The 19,690-nt window shown below is 43.9% G+C and overlaps 2 protein-coding genes across 2 annotated transcripts in view; one reads left to right on the top strand and one right to left on the bottom strand.

Moving 5' to 3' along the window:
- SEC22C (SEC22 vesicle trafficking protein homolog C (S. cerevisiae)) overlaps positions 1–19,690 on the top strand; it is an 83,299-nt gene that overhangs the window by 8,476 nt on the left and 55,133 nt on the right. The gene's annotated exons all lie outside the window — the stretch shown is intronic.
- SS18L2 (synovial sarcoma translocation gene on chromosome 18-like 2) overlaps positions 16,671–19,690 on the bottom strand; it is an 11,171-nt gene continuing 8,151 nt past the window's right edge. Inside the window, exon 3 of the mRNA XM_006868765.1 lies at positions 16,671–16,758. Within this exon, the coding sequence (XP_006868827.1) occupies positions 16,671–16,758 (88 nt within the window). The remainder of the gene's footprint in view (positions 16,759–19,690) is intronic.

The raw sequence follows: 19,690 nt of genomic DNA, 5'->3' as shown, positions 1-19,690 counted from the left end.
GTGGAAGAGGCAGAAAGGCATCAATGAAGAAATGGGCTAAGTTCAACTCCAGTCCATTGAATCCTGTTGACCTGGAGATGAGAGAGAGAAGAGGAAGGGCTGGTTGGTCCAAAGTATGGTGAGATCTGAGGACACTTGAGCCCATGGACAAGAACTTAGCCACAGAGGGCTAGAGCTGAGAGTGAAGCATCTAGCTGATATGAAGTGAGAGGAGGTGCACAAGAACACCCAAACGTGCATACAGTACCGTTTTGACCTAGCCTCGATGGCTCGATAATCAGAACTCAATTGAAAAAAAAAAAAATTTTTTTTTTTTTTTGGCTAAAGGAAACAAGGGTAAATTGATACAATTTGATGAACCTGACCTATACTCAGAGCCATAGTCTCTAAATACCAACAGAGAGGGAAAGAGTCTTCAAATCAAGTATCAATGCTGTCCCCTCTGTACACAGGGCAGACAGGGATGGGCACCTTAGACATTGGCTACCTAAAATGAGGGGGCAATAAAGGCACGAAGTGATTGGCTTACAAGGTGTCAAGAGGGAGTTTAGTTTAAGAGTATGGAGGAAGACAGAGTCCCCACTGAATAGCTGTCATCTTCTCTAGATGGGTCTGGTGAAAAGAGATGGGGATACGATTTGTAAGATTCAATAGTGAATAATTATTATCATGACTAATTGCGACGGTCACAATTGTAAATAAAGGTAGAAGTTTCGTAACAAAAAAAGGGGAGTGGTTAATCTTACAGTCCAGAAACGGAGGGCCCTGGGACCATCAAGAGAGAAATGCACAAGCAGAATGCGGGACCTTATTCCGAGAAGCAGCAGCGCCAGAGATGGAGGCAGAGATGGGGGCATGAAGAGAGGGGAGTAGCTGAGGACTCTAGATTCATGGACTTAGAAGAGAGGGACTAAGGGCTGGTGGCCAGGAGGCAGACTTGCAGAATGTACCCTTTGGAGATGTAAATTATTATATATGCCTGAGTGTTTTTGTTTGTTTGTTTTTTAAAAAGTTAAAGTGGATAGAGAGAAATACTGTTAACTGATGGTACATGGAGGGGATTATAATCATTGTAATGAAACAAGGTATATGATTTGTTGAATGTAAAACTGATGATATGGCCTATAAACTTTCACTCAATACACAATAAAAACCTTAACTAAATAAAAAAAATTAGTTAACAGTAAGCCTGAGACTGTTATCCTTAGAATGCCCTGCTTGCAAGGTTGGCCTTTGGCTACTGTCTGGGAACTTGAATAGTAAACAATTCTCTAAATGATTAAGAGTGCTCGCTATGCCTGAACTATCTGTCCAAACAATATGGTTTAAGCTGAACACCTGCTTTTCTTCTGAGAGTCAGAAATAGTGGTATGTGCTGGTTTGGCGCTCTAGGGTAAGTACTGGACTGCTAACCTTCATGTTGGCAGTTTAAACCTACCAGCCACTCCTCCTAAACCCTATATATGGTCGCTATGAGTTAGAAGGAGTCCTGGTGTGACACCCTAGGATACACACTGGACAGCAAAGTCATTTGAATCACAAGATTAGCTGTTCAAACTCACTAGCCGCTCCTTGGAAACCCTATACAAGGTTGCTATGAGTCAAAACCAATACTATGGCAATTAACAACAACAATGAGTCAGAAGCAACTCAGCAGCACCAAACAATAACAGGCAGAGGATGCCTATGTAACTAGCCCCCAATGCTGACGGCTGAGTCTCTAACAAACTTCCCTGGTAGAAAACATTTCCCACATGTTGTCACAATTCATTGCTGGAGGGATCAAGTGTGTCTTGTGTGATTCCTCTGGGAGGACTCCCAGGAGCTGATACTTGTTTCTGGACTTCACCCCATGGTGCTTTTCCCTTTGTTGGTATTGCTTTGTATCCTGTTGATATAACTCCTCATAACTGTATCACTGTCTAAGTTCTGTGAATTCTAGTGAATCATCAAACCTGGGTGTGGTCTTGGAGGTCAATGACAAAGAATGTTATCAGAATGTGTTTTAAAATACACCTCTTCAAAGAAGGCCCCCAAATAGATGGATTGGCACAGTATCGGAAGCAATGGACTTAAACATTGCAGCAGTTGAGAGGATGGCGCGGGACTGGGAAGTGTTTTGTTCTATTGTGCATAGGGTTGCTGTGCATTGATGCCAACTTGGTGTCACCTAAAAACAACAACAATGTTACTTTATGGATAGCAACATAATCTTGTCTGATAGAATGCTGAAAGACAACCCTTGGAGAGGAGTAAGTAAGCATAGAGACCTTGTTTTAAATCAAACAAGTTACTTATTCCCCTAGGTTATGATGGTACAGTGAATAATGTGTTTGGTGGCTAATCAAAGGTCAGTGATTCAAACCAACTAGACTTCTGCATGAGAAAGATGTAACTTTGCTTCTCTAAAGTTTTACATCCTTGCAAACTCTATGGGGCAGATTCTATTGTGTCCTACATGGTCTCTATAAGTCAGAATTGGCTCAGTGGTGATGAGTTTTTGGTTTCTGTATTAAAAAGTTCATTTCTTAGAAACTACTGCTACTTTAGCTCTGAGCAAAAAATTGTAAACTAATTATAAATTATTTCACACTCTTTAATCCTTCCTCATAGTATGATCTAAAAATTGATAGATTTCTCAACAGTTCTTGAGAAAGCCAGAACTAGCAGGAGATACATGTTGTTGGGTGCCATCGAGTCGGTTCGGACTCATAGTGACCTTGTACAGGGTTTCTGAGACTTTGAATCTTTGTGGAAGCAGAAAGCCTCAGCTTTCTTCCACAGAGGGGCTGGTGGGCTCAAACTGCGCACTTTGTGGTTTGCAGTCCAGGGCTTATTGTATGAAGCCACTGTACTGCCAGGAAATATGTTGCTGTTGTTACTAAGTGCCTTGGAGTCAGTTCTGACTCACAGATATCCTGTACAGAGTTTCTGAGGCTTTAAATTTTTGTGGGAGCCAAAAGCTCACATCTTTCCTGTGGAATGGCTGACAGGCTCAAACCAAGGACCTTGTGGCTTGTAGTCCAATGTTTATGGTATGGAGCCATGGTGCTCCTCAGGATATACAGTAAGAGATGAATTGAAGGGAATTGGATGAGGCGATTCTGCGGTTTGCTTGAACACATCTGGGATCCTTTAGGATGGGAAGATTAAAATCTCATGTAGGAGGTCAGGTGGCAATCTTCTTCAGGAAAGCCTTGGCTTCACTTTGCAGGTCTTTTCACTGATGGAATCTCCCTGATTATCTGTGGCAATATTGGCAATATTGACTTAATACCAACTGACTGTGGACCGTGTGTCTGTTGACTTTTCCTTCACAACAGGACCTAGACTGAATTTGATTTATAGTTGGGGAGTTTCCTGGCCAGGTTGACACCCTTAAAATCCATTGTGGCAGAGCCTGGATATGGCATAAAGTCTTTTGGCTCTGGAGTCCACATTGTTAATGTGCCCCTTTGGTTTGTTTATAGGGTGTGGATGTATCATGGCACTCGCTGCTTTGCGCCTTCATAGCCACCTACTGGTATGATCTAGAGAGGACCCAGTTAGGGGCAATAGCTCATACCTGGGTCCGAGCTGGCGGTAAATAAACAGCTGCTGAATCATAGTATTTTAAAGTTTTGAAATTTCATTTCTTTTTAAATTCTGGAATGCTCTTCTAATGTGGAAAGGAGAACATTTCATGGGGCAGAGAAAAATGACATACTTGAGGTATTAGTGAAGATTGGGTCTGCTGGTGTCTGACTGTTATTTTCATTGTGGTTTCTCCACAAAAGGTAGAGAACATGGTTGTGGCAGTCCAGGCATGCAACCTGTATCAAGGGAAAAGCATTTTTCCTGTCAGTGCTAGTCAGGAAAATGTTGGGGAGGGATTCAGATGGCTTGATGAGGTTCATATGTCCATCCAAGGGTCATTCTTGGTAACCAGGGTAACAGAGAGATCCTGTGATTGATCTGCTTAGGATAGAGGCAGTAACCATTCAGGAAAAGACATGGGTGTGGGGCAGCACAGAGATGGCCAATGAGGCAGTAGCTGCACATAAGCAGCCGCCTCAGTGGTAGGCACTGTCATCATCTTTGGCCACTAAGTTGTTTTAAAGCATGGCTATGTTTTCACCAATGTTTGTTGCTCTATCGTTTTTAGAAAGGAACTTGGAGCCTGTCAGATTCATATAAGCTCCAGCTGCAACAATATGCCTTTCGTCAGTTAGGGGCCTCATTCATTTGAGTCTGACACTACTTGTTTACTGGTTCCATCTCCTGGAGTCTTTGAGTTCTTGGCTGTGACACTTTTTCTAGACACTTGTCTCTGTAAAGGGGACAGTGGGTTCAGTGGTGGGACGCTCTCCTTCTATGTAGGCGACCCATGTTCTATTCCCAGCTAGTGCACCTATGTGCAGCTACCCTCCATCCATCGGTGGTGGCTTTGTGTGTTGCTGTGAGGCTGAACAGGTTTCAACAGAGCTTCCAGATCAAGATGGAGGAGGAGGAAAGACATACTAATCTACTTCTGAAGATCAATCACTGAAAACCCTATGGATTACAACAGACCAGTTCATGAGGCTGGCGCATGACCAGATAGCATTTCACTTCGTTGTGCATGAGGTTATCATGTTTTAGGCTGACTTAGCTGGTAACAACAAAGTGTTTGCAAATAGAGTTATGGTTAAAAAGTTTGATCTGCCGTAGTGCTGATGGAACTCATATTGAGCCATACAACTGATGCCTTAGTTTAGTTTCCTTCAGACGCAGACCCTCAGATGGAGATTTGATTGTCAGTAGTTTATGTGGGAAGATCCGTTCAGGGAGTAGGGAGGTAAAACAAGGAAAGCAGCTAATAAGTTGTAGGCTATTAACCCAGCTTCCACAGTGGGAGACAGGAGCGTAATCCTGCTGGGGAGTTCTGGCAGCCAGTACAGAAGAAACACCTCAGGGCTATCTTGTCTGAGAGGAGGAGATGACGTTATTTATACATCGTATCTTCTGAAACTGGCTGGTTGAGGACTGCTCCCAGGACTAAGAATTCCCAGATACTTCTTGTCCACTAAGCCTACACAAAGCTGACTTCCATGTCTAGGAGAAATCCATCAGGGGCTGAGAAACAGAAACTGTCAGGAATCTGTTGGAGCACATTGAATTCATAAAGTTCAAGGAATGAGAGTTGATGCTGATAACTTTTGCTACAACTGGCAAATTGACTTTGTGTTTGCAGACAAGGGACTGCTCAGGAATTGCAAAACTAAGCATTTTTCTATGTGATGTAAGCCCTTGATAATTTCTGCATGGAATCTCTGGGACCTCAAGGTCTGGAAACTTTCTTAGGCATTTCTGGTCCTGTACTGTCTTGTATTACACTTACATTTTAAACACATTCCAGGTGATACAGATGCTGCTAGCCTGGGGATCACACTAGATCAACTAGAATTAAAATGGAAAGGCTGGGATATCTCACCTGTCCAGTAAATCCTCAGGAAGAGGACCGACATGGGGTCATTGATTGAAAATATTATTGAGCAGACGTGGTGCCTGGAATATAGTCTCAGCTATAGTTCTTAGGTAATTCATCTTGGTGAGTTTTGAGTTTACGAGTGTTCAACTTATAAATGGGTGAAAGTAAACCTGATCTGATGTAAATCTGTGAAAATAAAGGAGGATGGAAAAGGACCAGGGGACCAGGGGGTTATGGTCAAGCGTCGTGCCTCCCTGGTATACTCCTGTCTGGGGTGAAGACACCTGATCTCCTATTGCAAAGGCTGTTATATATCATCATATAGTGAATAGGAAACCACCTTGTGAGAGGTCCCACTTTGTCCCTCTCATCCTTTCTTGTAGGGGATGGTGAGGGAGACAGCCTATACATCTCTTAATTTCGTATCCATAGGTAAAACTATGAAGGCAGAAGTTAGCAGTTAGATAGGAATCTGACACCTCTGTCTTAGTTGGACTGTATTCTTAACTCGTAAGCGTCCTAGAGCAATTGCCTTTCTCGCTGAATCTTGGTTTCCTTATTCATAAACCAAGAGGAGTATTAGAGGTGTGGTTGGGGATTTTGGGAGTTTGGGCTCAGCCACTTGACTGTGTAACCTGCACAAATCTCTTAACCTTTAAGTTTTCTTCCAGTCTGAGAAATTCTATGATTATTTGCTATTTCAAACATGAAACTCAGGAAACATTTGTAAGCAAATGATTGATAATGCAAGTTGAGAATCATTTTTTCTAAACTAAAATTAAGTTACCAAGAGATTCCTATACGGTTACACAATATGCCATGTTTTATGGGCCAGGAAACTATTCACTTGGCACAAATAATATGTATTGTATACCAATACCAAGGAGTCCTGATGTGGCACTGTGGGATAAAGCACAGGACCTCAGTTGGTTGGAACCACAAGGTTGGCTGTTCAAAGTCACCAGATGCACCTTGGAAACCTTATATAGGATCGCTGAGTCTGAACCGACTCAACGGCACGTGACAACAATATGGTCAGTACCAGGGCACATCTCTCCTTACCAAGCTGAGTTTAGATCTCTGAGAGCAATGCCCAGCGCTCCTCCTATTTTCTCACTGTGGGGCCTAGTGTGAGCACAGTCATATGAGGAATTGAGTTATAAATGAATCAGTGTCTACATAGGTGAATGCTGTTCAATACCACTGAGTTCCAAATCATGGTGACCCTAGTGCTCCACAAGGCCCTCACGGCTCTGCCATTGAGTGTAACTCATGTTGTTAAGTGCGGGCTAGTCAGTTCTGACCCATAACAACCCTGTATGATAGCTTTTGCTACAGCTGGCAGTTTCCAAGGAGCAGCTGTGAGTTTGAGCTGCCAGCCTAGCAGTTAGCTTATCCTACATAACAGCCCTTACAATACAGAATTGTTGTTGTTGTTGTTAAGTGCCGTTGAGTCGGTTCCGACCCATAGCAACCCTGCATAGGGTTTCTGAGGAGAAGCTGGTGAGCTTGAACCGCTGACCTTGCAGTTCAAATGACTTTGCAGTCTGACGCATCAACCCACAGCGCCACACCAGGCCTCCATAAAACAGAGTAGTAGACAAAAAAACAAAAACAAAAACCAAAAAGTGACCAGGCTTACTGGTCAGAAAGAGACAAGAGGAACCTGAGACTACAGCACTGACCACCCTTCAGGTCTGAAAAGGAACTCACCCTTGTGACCCAACTTTCAGCCAAGCAGTAGATAGGTATACAGGGAGAACAGCACTCGTAAGCTGTGCTCACTAGGAATGGTAGAATCAAAGGGGCACCTTGTATCTAAAGACAAAGGCCATAAGGGTTAGGAAGGTGGGTGGAATGGAAATGAGAGCCACAGGGAGGAAGCAGGATAACTGTTGGTTGCATGGAGGAGATTACAATCATTGAAACAAAACCAAGTCTTATTTGTTGAATGTAAAACTGATGATCTTTTTTGTAATCCTTCACTCTATTCACAAAAAAATTTTTTTTAACTTTTTTAAAAGACAGAACTGCTCCACAAGGTTTCCAAGATTATAAATCTTGATGGAAGCAGACTGCCTGCCCCATCTTTCTCAAGCATAACAGCTGGTGGGTTCAAACTGCTGGCTATTTGGTTAGCAGCCCAATGCTTAACTCACTATACCACCCGAGCTCTTTCCAGGGTTCCCACATAGGTGAATAACAACAACAACAAAAAAAAAAAACCCCCAAACCCACTGCCACCGAGTCTATCCTCACTCACAGCAACCCTATACTTTAGAGTAGAACTGCCCCATAGGGTTTCCAGGACTATAAACCTTTATGGAAGTCAACTGCTACATCCTCTTCCCTGGAGCAGTTGATGGGTACCAACTGCCAATCTTTCAGTTAGTAGCCAAGCACTTAACCCTATACCACACCAGGGCTCCTTACATTTTGTTAAGTTCCGTTGAGTTGGTTCCAACTCATAGCAAACCCACATAAGGTTTTCAAGGAGTGGCTGATGGGTTTAAACCACTGATCTTGCAGTTGGCAGTCCAGTGCTTATCCTACAATGCCACAAAAGGACTACATTCATTGTAGCACTATTCAAAATAGCAGAAAGATGGAGACAGCTTAAATCCCCATCAACAGAAGACTGGTACATACACACAACGGAATACTATGTGTTGAAGAAAAACCATGAATCTGCTAAAGACCTCGAAACATGGATGAATCTGGAGGACATCTTGCTGAATGAAATTAGTCAATCACAAAAGGACAAACATTGTATGAGACCACTATTGTAAAAACTCAAGAAAAGATTTTCATATTAAAAGAATCATTCTTTGATGGTTACCAGGGGTGGGAAGGAAGTCAGTGGATAGACACATTAAGTTGGATAGCTAGGAAGGTTATATGCAACACAAGTGAGGTTGGCACAGGAAAGCTGCAAGTAGCAGTAGATACAGGAGGAGTGCAAGAGGTAAAGTGAATAGAGGTTAATATCATTAGCTGATGAAGTCCACGTGTGGTGTTGTCGGATCAATAGTGGACTACAAGGCTGTGTTCAAACTCACCAGTCACTCCTTGGAAACTCCATACAGGGTTACTATGAGTCGGAACCGACTTGATGGCAATTAACAATAACAACTATTAACTAATGGTACATGGAGGAGATTGCAATCATTTTACAGAAACAAATGCATGGTTTGTTCAAAGTGGGACTATTCATCTGCTCTGTAAACCTTTACTTAATTCACAATAAAGTTAAAAAAAGTCTCAGTAGAGCAGGATGTTGTCTGGCTTCCTCACTGAGGTGTCTTGAGCACATGCTAACTGATCAGTAACTCCACTTTCAATGAATATATAAACAAGGAAAACCTTCCCTTGAATCTTGGATTACTAAAGCTTTGGGAAGATGGAGGTCCTAGTGGCTGAAGAGAAGGTGTAGATTCTAGAGTATTAAGGATTTGTGTTTCTCCAAACTGTTTTGGAGATCCTAACACCTATACCTGGGGTTGGCGGTCTGGTGGTGTAACGGTTAAGAACTCGACTGCTGAAAAGGTTGGCATTTGGAACCCACGAGCCACTCCAAGAGATAAAAATGTGTCAGTCTGAGAGCTACAGACTTGCACACCTTAAGAAGCTGGTGAGCTTGAACCTCCGACCTTGCAGTTCCAATGACTTTGCAGTCTGTCCAGTCTGGTCACAATGAGTCAGAATTGACTTGATGACAATGGGTTAGCAGTAGATTTTCTGTATTATGTTAAGACAGTATTAGTATATGATGTGTTTTTAATTAATCTCTTTTAAGAGATTAACAAAGCAAGCAAGCAGATATCAGGAAAGACAAACGCCATGCCATTTGAAATCTCCAAGGAGCCAGGAAACAAGCTGAAGAGACAAAGTCGGAACTTCCCCCCAGAGCCAAGAGAAAACTCCATAGTCAGTTCCCTGAATTTGGACTTTTTGTCTCCTAAACTCTGAGAAAATGAATTTGTTTGTGAAATTAAACCGAAACACCTCTTTATGCTTTGAAAACCTTCTATTATGGAATTCTCAGAGATCTAGAGAAATTCCTCCAACGGAACGGAGGTCCTCTTTTCTATCAACCACCATAACTCTCTTAAATGTGTATTTTCCTTTCGTTTTAAATTTCCCATTCCCTCCAGTTAGCCACCCTCTGGCAAGGCCTCACAAAGCCCCTATCCTCCTGTGCTAGCCCATTCTAAACTCCACCCCCTCCCAAACCCATCTTTGCTATTTAGCCAGGCTCTCTTTCTCTCTCCAGCAGACTGGAGAGATTGCAGATTCAGTCCTGGAGGATTGTGAGGTTCTGACTGGGGCACACCCCAGCGAACTCTCAAAATTCCTGACCCTAGGATCTCTTTCTCCACCTGCTCATGAGTAGCCCGCTTTTCTCCTCTCTCTTCTATCTTTCTCTCTGTCTCTCTGCAACTGACTATGAGGGATCCCAAACCTTTTCATGAGGGTTGTAAGGCCAGGCCAGGGCACCCCTGGTGGTTCACTCAAAACTCTTGTATAGTCCCTTTCCCTGGCTCGCTTCCGAGTAGTCTGTCTTTTCTTTTACATGGCTCCAGATCTCAGAGGCCATTCTGTCAAATCTTTCTTCATCTAACACTGGTCACAAATTCCTGGGTCTAGGTAAATCAGGCCCCGGCACTCTCTCCTGAAGATCCCAGGAGATTCTGCCTCGTCCCCTGATCCTCAGAGGATCACTTGGACTCCCTTGGCAGAGGATGCAGGGGAAGTCCATAACCCTCTCCAGGCCATCAGGTCTGTCAACAGTGGGACCTCCTGTGTCTCCCTTCTCACCTGTGGGAAGGCAGACACCGCCTTCGGCAGTGACTCCTTGACCCACCCAAAATCCCAGGGCTTTGCAAACCACCCCCCTCACCTCTAGGCTGTATTTTGAATAACCTAAAGAAATTACATCTAATAGAAATCAATCTGAAAAATAATTAATTGATTTTTGCACTACAGCCTGGTTGCAATTAGTCAGTGGCCAGAAAACAGCACTTTTGACTTCCAAATTTTCAGAGACATTGACAACTTCTATAAAGAAATGGCAAAATGGCAGGTTCCCCACTTCCAAACCTTTTTCTCCTTCCACTCCCCTTACTGGGCTCACCAAATTCACCTGATTCCTCCTGAATCTCGCTTTGATCCTGCAAATGAACATCCCCCACCCTCTGAACCAGCCTTTACACCTCCCCCTCCTCCACCCTTTGTCCCTTCCTAAGATTCTCCTCCCTTGCTGCCAATACCAATACTGCACCAACTATACTCCTCTTAAGGGAAGAGGCTGTGGTCAATGGCCCTACCCTAATGCATATTCCTTTTTCTTTGTCCAGTCTTTCCCAGATCCAAGAATGCTTAGGATCCTTTTCTGAAAACTCAGTCAAGCTCCACAAGGAGTTCCTTTGGACAACCCAGTCTTTTAGTTTAACTTGGCATGATATTTACACCTTGACCTCAGAGGAAAAGGAACTCATATTGAGAGCAGCAGAAGTCCATGCTAATGCCTTCCATGAACAGGCCCCCACCCTTCACCCTGTGGTGAAGTGGCAGATGCCCTCTCTCTGCAGAGAGCCTAACTGGAATTATCAACATGGAAGTGAAGGCACCCAACAAAGGGATTACACGATTACTTATTTTACAGCGTAATGGATAAAAATGCCCATAAGGCTGTCAATTATGATAAACTATGTGAGGTCACCCAAGGCACGTCATGATAAAGTATACCAACATGAACCCAGAATCAAGAGAAGGCTAAACTTTCCTTTATTTGCAGTTTATTTACTAGTCTGCACCGAATATTAGAAGGAAATTACAAAAGTTAGAGGAAGGTTCTCAACTCCATAGTGTAATTTTTCTAAAAGCATTCTTACTTAAATGTTTTTTTTAAGAACCGAGATGAAGAACAAAGGAACCAAAAAGTAAAAACTCCACATTCAATATGAGACGCTAGTGTCTGCCACCTCACACTCACCCCAGCCCAGAGCAGGAAAATGCACAAAAGTCCCTGGAATGTGCTCTCAGTGTGGGCAGGCTGGACACTGGGCAAAAGCATGTCCTAGCCCGAGACCACCGACCATGCCATACCCTAAGAGTGGTCAATGGGGCCACTGGAAGATGGACTGCCCCAGCCAGGGACGCCCTTCCAGGTCAAGTTCAGTCCAAGCTTTAGCCCCAGCCACCAGTGAAAGACCCTTCATTCTTATTAGCTGTCTTCAGAAAACTGACTGGGATTCTCCGCCCCCCCACAGCAAATATACGCTCAGAACCCAGGGTATTAGGGATGGTACCCAGTAAGACCATCGCTTTCCTACTGGACACTGGGGTGAGTTTTTCAGTTCTAACAGAAATTAGCAGTGCACTCCTCTCTTCCTCAGTCTCAGTAATCAGAATGAAAGGCATACCTGCCACTCCCAAGCAAACACCACCCCTCAGTTGTTCCTATGTTAACTCTTTCATTTTTAGTAATGCCCCAATGTCCCGTTCCTCTTTTAGGGCATGGTAGCTTACACAAATTTAATTTCTAAGATACACCCCAACCTTCTATTAGCACAGACACCTGATCCCTGTGTAAATCCCCATGAAACTTCACCAAATAATCCCATAATTTGGATACTGACATTCCTGTCATCTCCCATCACCACACTCCTATAAAATGTCATTAAAGGATCCTATGTGTCAAATCGCTGTCCCTCAATACCCCCTTAGTCCTGAGGATCTCCATGACCTCCAACTCATTGTTTCCCAATTCCTTGCAGCCCACATCCTCATACCTAACCATTCTCCACACAACACTCCTATTCTCCCACTACCAAAACCTGATGGGGCATATAGAGTCATCCAAGACCTCTGTCAGATTACTCAGGCTGTGTGTCCTACTTTTCTAGTAATTCCAAACCCCTACACTCTTCTGTCATGCATTTATTCCTCCACCACCCAAATCTCCTTCTTCTCACTCTCTTTACTCTTCATCCTGTTCTAACCAACCCTCATCCGTCATCAAGTCAACATTGAATAAACCTACCAGCCTCCCTCCTATACCAAGCTCCACCACAACACATAAATGATACTTCCTGGATTTGTTTAGCCTCTCTCTCATCACTTTTTCCAGTCACTTCAGCCTCCTTATGAACATGGCTTTCTCAAACCCCAAAAAGGTCCAATATTCTCTAAACAGATCATCACAAACATGCCAGAAGAAGCTGAAAACATCCTACAGGGTACAAACATTCATCCAAACCCTCCGGTACCCTACAGCATCCACCACAGGACCAACAGGAAAGGTCCAAAACAACAATGAGATATCATCTGCTTACTCAAACCCGCAGGTTACCACTAGAAGCAAGCCACAACTCCAACCTTGGCTACTCCATCTTCCTACAACCTTTAGGAGCAACCCATTTAGCAACTTCCCTGTCAGCATGGGAAAGATCAGTGCATGTGGACAGGCCCCAACATTTCTTAATTTTCCAAATCCAAGGATGTATTAAGCCTCACCAAGAAGTATTCTTCCTACGCAGAAAAAAACCTTTACATTTTCCTACCTACTAATTGGACTGGTGAATGAACTCTAGCATACATATCACCACCTGTAACCTATTTTTTTTTTGAAGATCAACCTATATTAGTCCCAATAAACACCTCCTTGAGCCGAAACATACATGCCTTGCAACTTACCCCCCTACTTGTCAGCCTAGGAATAGCAGCAGGTGTAGGAACTGGAGCAGCAGGAATTTCAGTCACCAGACTGCAAAGTCATTTGAACTGCAGGGTAGGTGGTTCAAACTCACCAGCTGCTCCTCGGAAACCCTACACAGGGTTCGTATATAGGCTGGACAGCACTTCACAACAACAACAACATCCTCCTCCCTAGGAGAAAGTTTTTATGAAATATCTCTACAACTATCCCAAATTCAAGATCAGACTGACACCCTAGCAGAAGCACTTCTCAAATCGAAGAGTCCTAGACTTACTAACAGCCAAAAAATGAGGCAGCTGCATATTTATCAATGAGGAATACTGTGTTTGTGTGTGAACAAATCAGGCCTAGTCCGAGATAGTATAAAGACAGCAAAAGAAAAAGCAGCAAGGCTGAATTCCAACAATTCTCCAAGCTCCTAGCCCACCCAAAATATCCTCCCTTGGTTATTACGCTTTGTAGGACCCCTTTGTAGGGCCATTACTCCTCCTTTGCCTGGGAGCTGTATTCCTGCCTTGTATAATAAATTCTTTCCAAAGATTTCTTGCAGGCCGATGCACTGCCATTGCAAAAGATCAGGTGGCAACCACTGTCCTGTTACAGACTCACCCCATGTACGCCCATAAATCAGCATGAAGCAGTCAGAGAGACACGTCTGCTCCTATCCCCCTAACACCAAGAGTCTGGAACGAAGGACCTTGTGCCTGATTAACAGAATGGCATTGAAACTACCCCCAATTGACACTGAATGGGGTCTGGCTGGAGCTTCTGATCTCCTAATCTCCTGGGAAGCTTGGGTCTTTGTTACACCTGGAGACCCTCCGGCCCCCTGAAATTCCAGGTTTCAGGAAAATCTCCATACACTCCCCCACCCCCGCCCATTGTAAACTCACCGGAACTATACCCAGACCACATGGCCTAGAAATACCCCAGTCTGTAAGGGAACAGATGGGCTCTTGGTCTCCTTTGGTGATGTAAGAGTACCCTCTCCCAGGTTTACTCTCAATAAACCTGCCTGCTGTTGAAGCCAAGACTCTACTCCTTTCATCTTTCTTTTCCTTACAGCCACCCATTTGTGTAATGTCCCTTACAGCAGTACTAACAAAAGCAGCTAATAGGCCTGTACCAGCTTCTTTGGGGTACATCCCAGGAAGGGGCTCACTGGAGTGCAGAGTGGGGTAAGGTGGGAGCAACCAGGACTGTTTTCATACATTCCTGATGTGCCCTCTGATGGGGAACTGAAACATCATCCCAATAGAGGAAAGGTAACACCGCAGGTCACCAACTGGGTTTCCTCCAGGAAAAGAGCTGGGCTGGCTTAAATTTCAAGGCTACCCCCTTCCACAGAGGAAGCTGTGCTTGACTGGCTTGCACCTGAGCCCACACTCCCCATCAGAGGAGCCTCTCATGCTGTCAAAGCCCCGTGTTTACATCTGATGTGGGTTATAGCTGGAAGCAGACACTCCTGTAAAATCAGACTTACCTTGTGTCTGGTAGCCCACCCTCAGGGCCTGTCCTGCAGTTTTCTGCCTTCTGTAAAGGCAACTTGTTAGTACAGGGGAGCTAAATCCCCAGAGGTAACTCCAACAAGTGCATTCCACATGGATAATTCTGGAACACTCTGAATATTTCTGAGGTTCATGCAGACAGAATTGAGTCCTACTGTCTTCTATAACACACCTTTATAATGGCTTCTCCTCCTTCCTTCTCACCTCGCTGCTTTAGCCTTACTCCTGTTTCTTGAGAAAGAAAGTCGACTTCCAGATAACGTATCTACAACCAAAGCTTGGTCTCTGGTTGCTTCTGAGTAGCTGTAGTACCAGATCTAATTTCAGGGAGGATGAGAAGGAGCACCAGCTCAACGCTGACTCCTATGAAGTATATGTCAGACATATGCCAGTCTCCCACCTTTTAACCCATCTGACACCAGCCATGCTCCCTCCTCATGGCACGCCATGTCTCTGCTGGCTTTGGTAATTCATTGCAATGGCTACACAGAACCTACAGAAAACCACATAAATCTTGCTACTTGGAAGTAACAGTAACCATCAATGTCAGGAAGCAGACATGTTCCCTCAAGTGAAAGAGCACATCCCTCTTTAGTACAGCTCCCTCTCTCCATAGCTTTAACAAAACTTTAGCTTCATAAAATGTCCAGAGGCACCCCACTCTGCCAGCAAATATCCTACATAAAATAATAAGTTGAGGCTAGCAAGATTTACTAGAAAAGTGGCTCGGAACTTGAGAACAGATCACATGAACCCATTTCTCAGTCTGAATACGCTAAAAATCAGTTCACTTCCGGAGGCAGGGAAAGGGCAAGGACTTAGCTCCTCCTTTGACATATTCTTTCCAAAAACATTACAATTTGAATCTGAATCTGACTGACCCTCTCATCTACCAATTTACAGTAGATGTTGATTCTAGTGGGACATGTCTGCCACCACCAAAAAGTCAAATCCAAAGCGTATGAAATTCTAGAGCAATAATGTAAGTCTTTTCAACAAATATATAACACGTAAACAGGAAACAGAAGAACTGTTAAATATTTCAAGAGACTTAACAGACATAACTAAATGCAATGTGTGATCTTGTTTGGATGCTGATTCAGACAAGCAAACAAAAAGACATTTACAATGACTGAAAATTAAAATTAAATTAAATTAAATAAGAATGAGATCAGTAACTCAGTTACTGTCACCTACGCGTATTGCCCTCCATTAGTGGAACGTACTTGCGTTTTCAGACGAGTTACTGCCTTACACAGGTCCCAAATTGCACAGTTGTTATCTGTATTGTTAATTTTTAGTTTGATAAAGGCACTACCTTATTTTTAATTTATTTTCTCTGGGTGGGACACTTGTTACAAAGAAACTTCTAAACCCACACATCTGTCTTTCATGAAAAGACAGGCTTTATTCCAAAGCAACCTGAAAAAAACAGTCACAGGCACCACCGCTGGCAGAAGAGGGAACAGTTATTTGTCCCTTTGGCAGGGTCTCAGTCAGGAGTCTCCCCAATCCCTGCTACTTGCCCAATACCTACCCAGTTTCCTTTTTAGGTTGAAACGAAAATGGTAGGCTTAGTGGTGCACTCCGGGAAGAGGACACCCTGGGTCACACTGACTAACACACCACCGTTGTTGAGTCGATTTGAACTGCTAGCAGCCCTTTAGAACAGAGCCAAGTCTGCTTCCTAGGGTTTCCGAGGCCGTAAATCTGTACGGAAGTAGACTGACATGTCTTTCTCCTGCGGAGCTGCTAGTGAGCTTGAATCACTGAACTTTCAGTTAGTAGTCTGACACTTTTCCCACTGCGTCATCCAGTCAATACTAAAGGATACAGCTAATTAAACATGAGTGTTGAGGATAACATTAACTTGGTAGCTTTCTTTACACAGGTTCCATTCATGCTGGAAGCAGCTCAGTTGGTAGTAATCCTGTCTCCGTTTTGTAGGAGGTATGTTATAGTCAATTACTTCCCACAACAGTCAACTGGAAGATTATTCCACTGGTTGTGCAGCACCGGTTGGGCTGGCATCTGCAATAGTAGCCAAATAAATGAGATTTCTGTGTAACACATGCTGGTACCTGTGGATGAAAAGCAGGCAGAAATGAGCAGTTTGTTTTTACTCATGTATTACCATGGACAAAAGGCATCCCTGGATGGTGCAACTAGTTAAGCATCTGGCTATGAGATTCTATAGCCAAATACAGCCAGAGACGCCACAAAAGGAAGGCCTAGCAGCCTACTTCTGAAAAATCTGCCATGATTCTGATACACATGAGTATGTCTTGAGTCAGAATCAACTTGACAGCAGGTGGTTTTGGTTTTAGTTTTGACTCATGAATGAAACACTGGAAAAGAACTTACATCATCTACTAGGTCAGTGTCAACAACCTTTTGTTTAATACATAGAGGAAAAGATGTCCAAAATCTCACTCAATCTCATTTATTATGTCCACATCTAGCACCCTAGTCCAAATCGCTGCAATAGACTAAATGGTCTCCCTGCTCTACCTCTGAGCTCCTACTATATGTTCCACACAGCATCCTGCACGATCATCCTAGAATGTAAGTCAGGATCATGACACTTCTCTGTTCAAAACCCTCCAACAGCTCCCATCTCACTCAGGTTAAAGCCATAGCATGGCCTACAAGGTCTACATGACCAGGGCCTCCCATTACCTTTCTGTTATCAGTTCCTACCACTTCTCATTGCTATTGTGAGAGTTTGGATCATAGCGGCCTCCCGGCTGTGACTTGAAGGTATCCAGCATGCTCTTGCCATGGGGCCTTTCCACCTGTTGCTCTGCAGGGCTGGAGCCTTGCTCATCTCAGGTCTCAAAAGTTACCATATCAGTCAGAGACACCATGTAAAAATAAGCAACTCCTTACCTTCCTTGCTTTATTTATTTATTTTTTTGCAGAGTTTTATGCACAGCCTTTATAACATGAAATGAATTAGCAAATTTTAAACAAGAAAATCATACATGCTCAGAATTAAGATGGTGCTTTCATATTTATTACCAACATATATGGTCATAATTACTGTTGTCATTAAGTGCTGTCAAGTGAGTTCCAACTCACAGTGACCCAGAATACAGTTTTCAAGCAGCTACTGGTGAATATGAACCGCTGAATTTGGGGTTCAAAGCAACCTTGGGGTCCTGCAATTACCCAACAGCATCGCAGGCAATCATTTATTTAGTGTTTAGAATACAAAGTGCTGATCTATTGGTAAACAACTTAGCACTTAACCACTGCACCACCAGGGTTCCTTAGGAAGATGTGGTGTGGTGTGTGCCAGCTCATGTGAGGCTATAAATGGTTTAGGGAACAGCAAGCCTTTCTCCCAGGTAGAGGCTGGAGGGCTCACACTGCAGACCTTGTGATCCACAGCCCAGTGTTTATCTTATGGAGCCACAGTGTTCTCCTTGTAGAAAGACAGAAGGAGTCTAATACAAAGGTCAAATCCAGCATGCTGCCTGTTTCTATACAGCCTGTGAAAAGAATGGTTTCTTGTATTTCAAATAGTTGCACAAAACTTAAAAGAAGAATAGAATTTCATGACAAGTAAATAATATATGAAATCTAGAATCTAGTGTCTATAAATAGCTCTTTGGAAGGCAATCATACTCAGTCTTCTGCATATTGTTTGTGGAGACATTTGTCCTCCTGAGGCAAGCACAGGCTGACTGGTACTGGCAGAGGGCAAACACAGGACCTCTGGTGCTTTCCAGGGACAAGCAGGGACCGTGGTTACTGCCGGAGTCAAACACAGACCCCAGTGATTGTTGAGTATACACACGGACCTCCGTACGTTATCCAGGGGCACACAGGGTCTACTGCTTGCTGAGTTAAAAAAAAAACACCGCAGTTTGTGTTTTCGAGAGGAAAACGCAGGATTCCTGGGGTGTGCTAAGAATATGCACTGAACAGAATTGCTTGCTTGGTTCCCGTGTTGCTGGCACAGGTTTGTGGTCTGTGACAGGTACTGTGGTTTCCCTGATACTTACTGGGGGCATGCACCAACCTCATGCTGATTTCTGAGGGCAACCCGTGTATTTGTGGTCCTTGTCAGGCCTCGCTTTACTCTAATGCCTAAACCATGGAATCAATTCAGATTCAGGTTGTCCCTACAGGACACAGTAGAAGTGCTCCCATGGTTTCCAAAGCTCTAAATCTTTACAGGGAGTCCTGGTGTGGCACTGTGGGGTAATGTGCGGGACTGCAAAAGGTTTGAACCACAAGATCGGTGGTTCAAGCTCAACAGCCGCTCCTCAGAAACCCTACACAGAGTTGCTATGGGATGGAACTGACTCTATGGCACTTAACAACAAAATCTTTACAGAAGCCGACAGCTTCTGAAGAGACCTGAACCACCAACCTTGTGGTAGGCAGCCCAACACTACACAACACCATCAGGGTTCCACTCTTATTTCTAGCACTTATTATGTGCCAAAAAAATACAGCTTATTCCCTTTAGCTTCTAAAGGTTAGAAAGTAAGCACCATGAGAGCAGAGCTGGTATATTTTGCAAAATTCTTAAGTACCTGAAGTAGTATCTCAGTGGTACTTTTGAGAAAACTTAAAAGGACAAGATAGAAGAACAAACAAGATGGTGGACCGGATGGAAGTGCAGTAAAGGAGCTCCGCCAGTAACAACACAGAATACCCGACCAAGCAGGCTCAGGAGATGGTCCCAGAACTCTGAACCACATACAAAGGAATACTTAGAAGGTTGGAAGGCTCACAGCTGGGGAATTTGTGGCAGAAGCAAGAAATCCATTGCTTTCTAATTCAAGACGCTCAGCTGCTCCAGGAACCGCCATCTTGGGTGAGACCACGCGGGGGAAGGATCGGAGCGGCCACAGATGCCTGGCAGAACCACTGAGATAAAGATGTGGACATTCTTCTCTTTTGGTAGCTGTTCATTGGTCCCTTGCTGTCTGCGCACCTCCATTTGGGTGACTGTAGGGGTGCCTGAGCTAGTGGACACCCTAGCCCCACCCTCGGAGG

The sequence above is a fragment of the Chrysochloris asiatica genome, unplaced genomic scaffold (assembly GCF_000296735.1).
Source record: "Chrysochloris asiatica unplaced genomic scaffold, ChrAsi1.0 scaffold00124, whole genome shotgun sequence".
In the NCBI taxonomy this organism is placed as follows: Eukaryota; Metazoa; Chordata; class Mammalia; order Afrosoricida; family Chrysochloridae; genus Chrysochloris; species Chrysochloris asiatica.
Note: the sequence above shows the minus strand (reverse complement) of the source record. Positions and strands in the feature narration are given on the sequence as shown.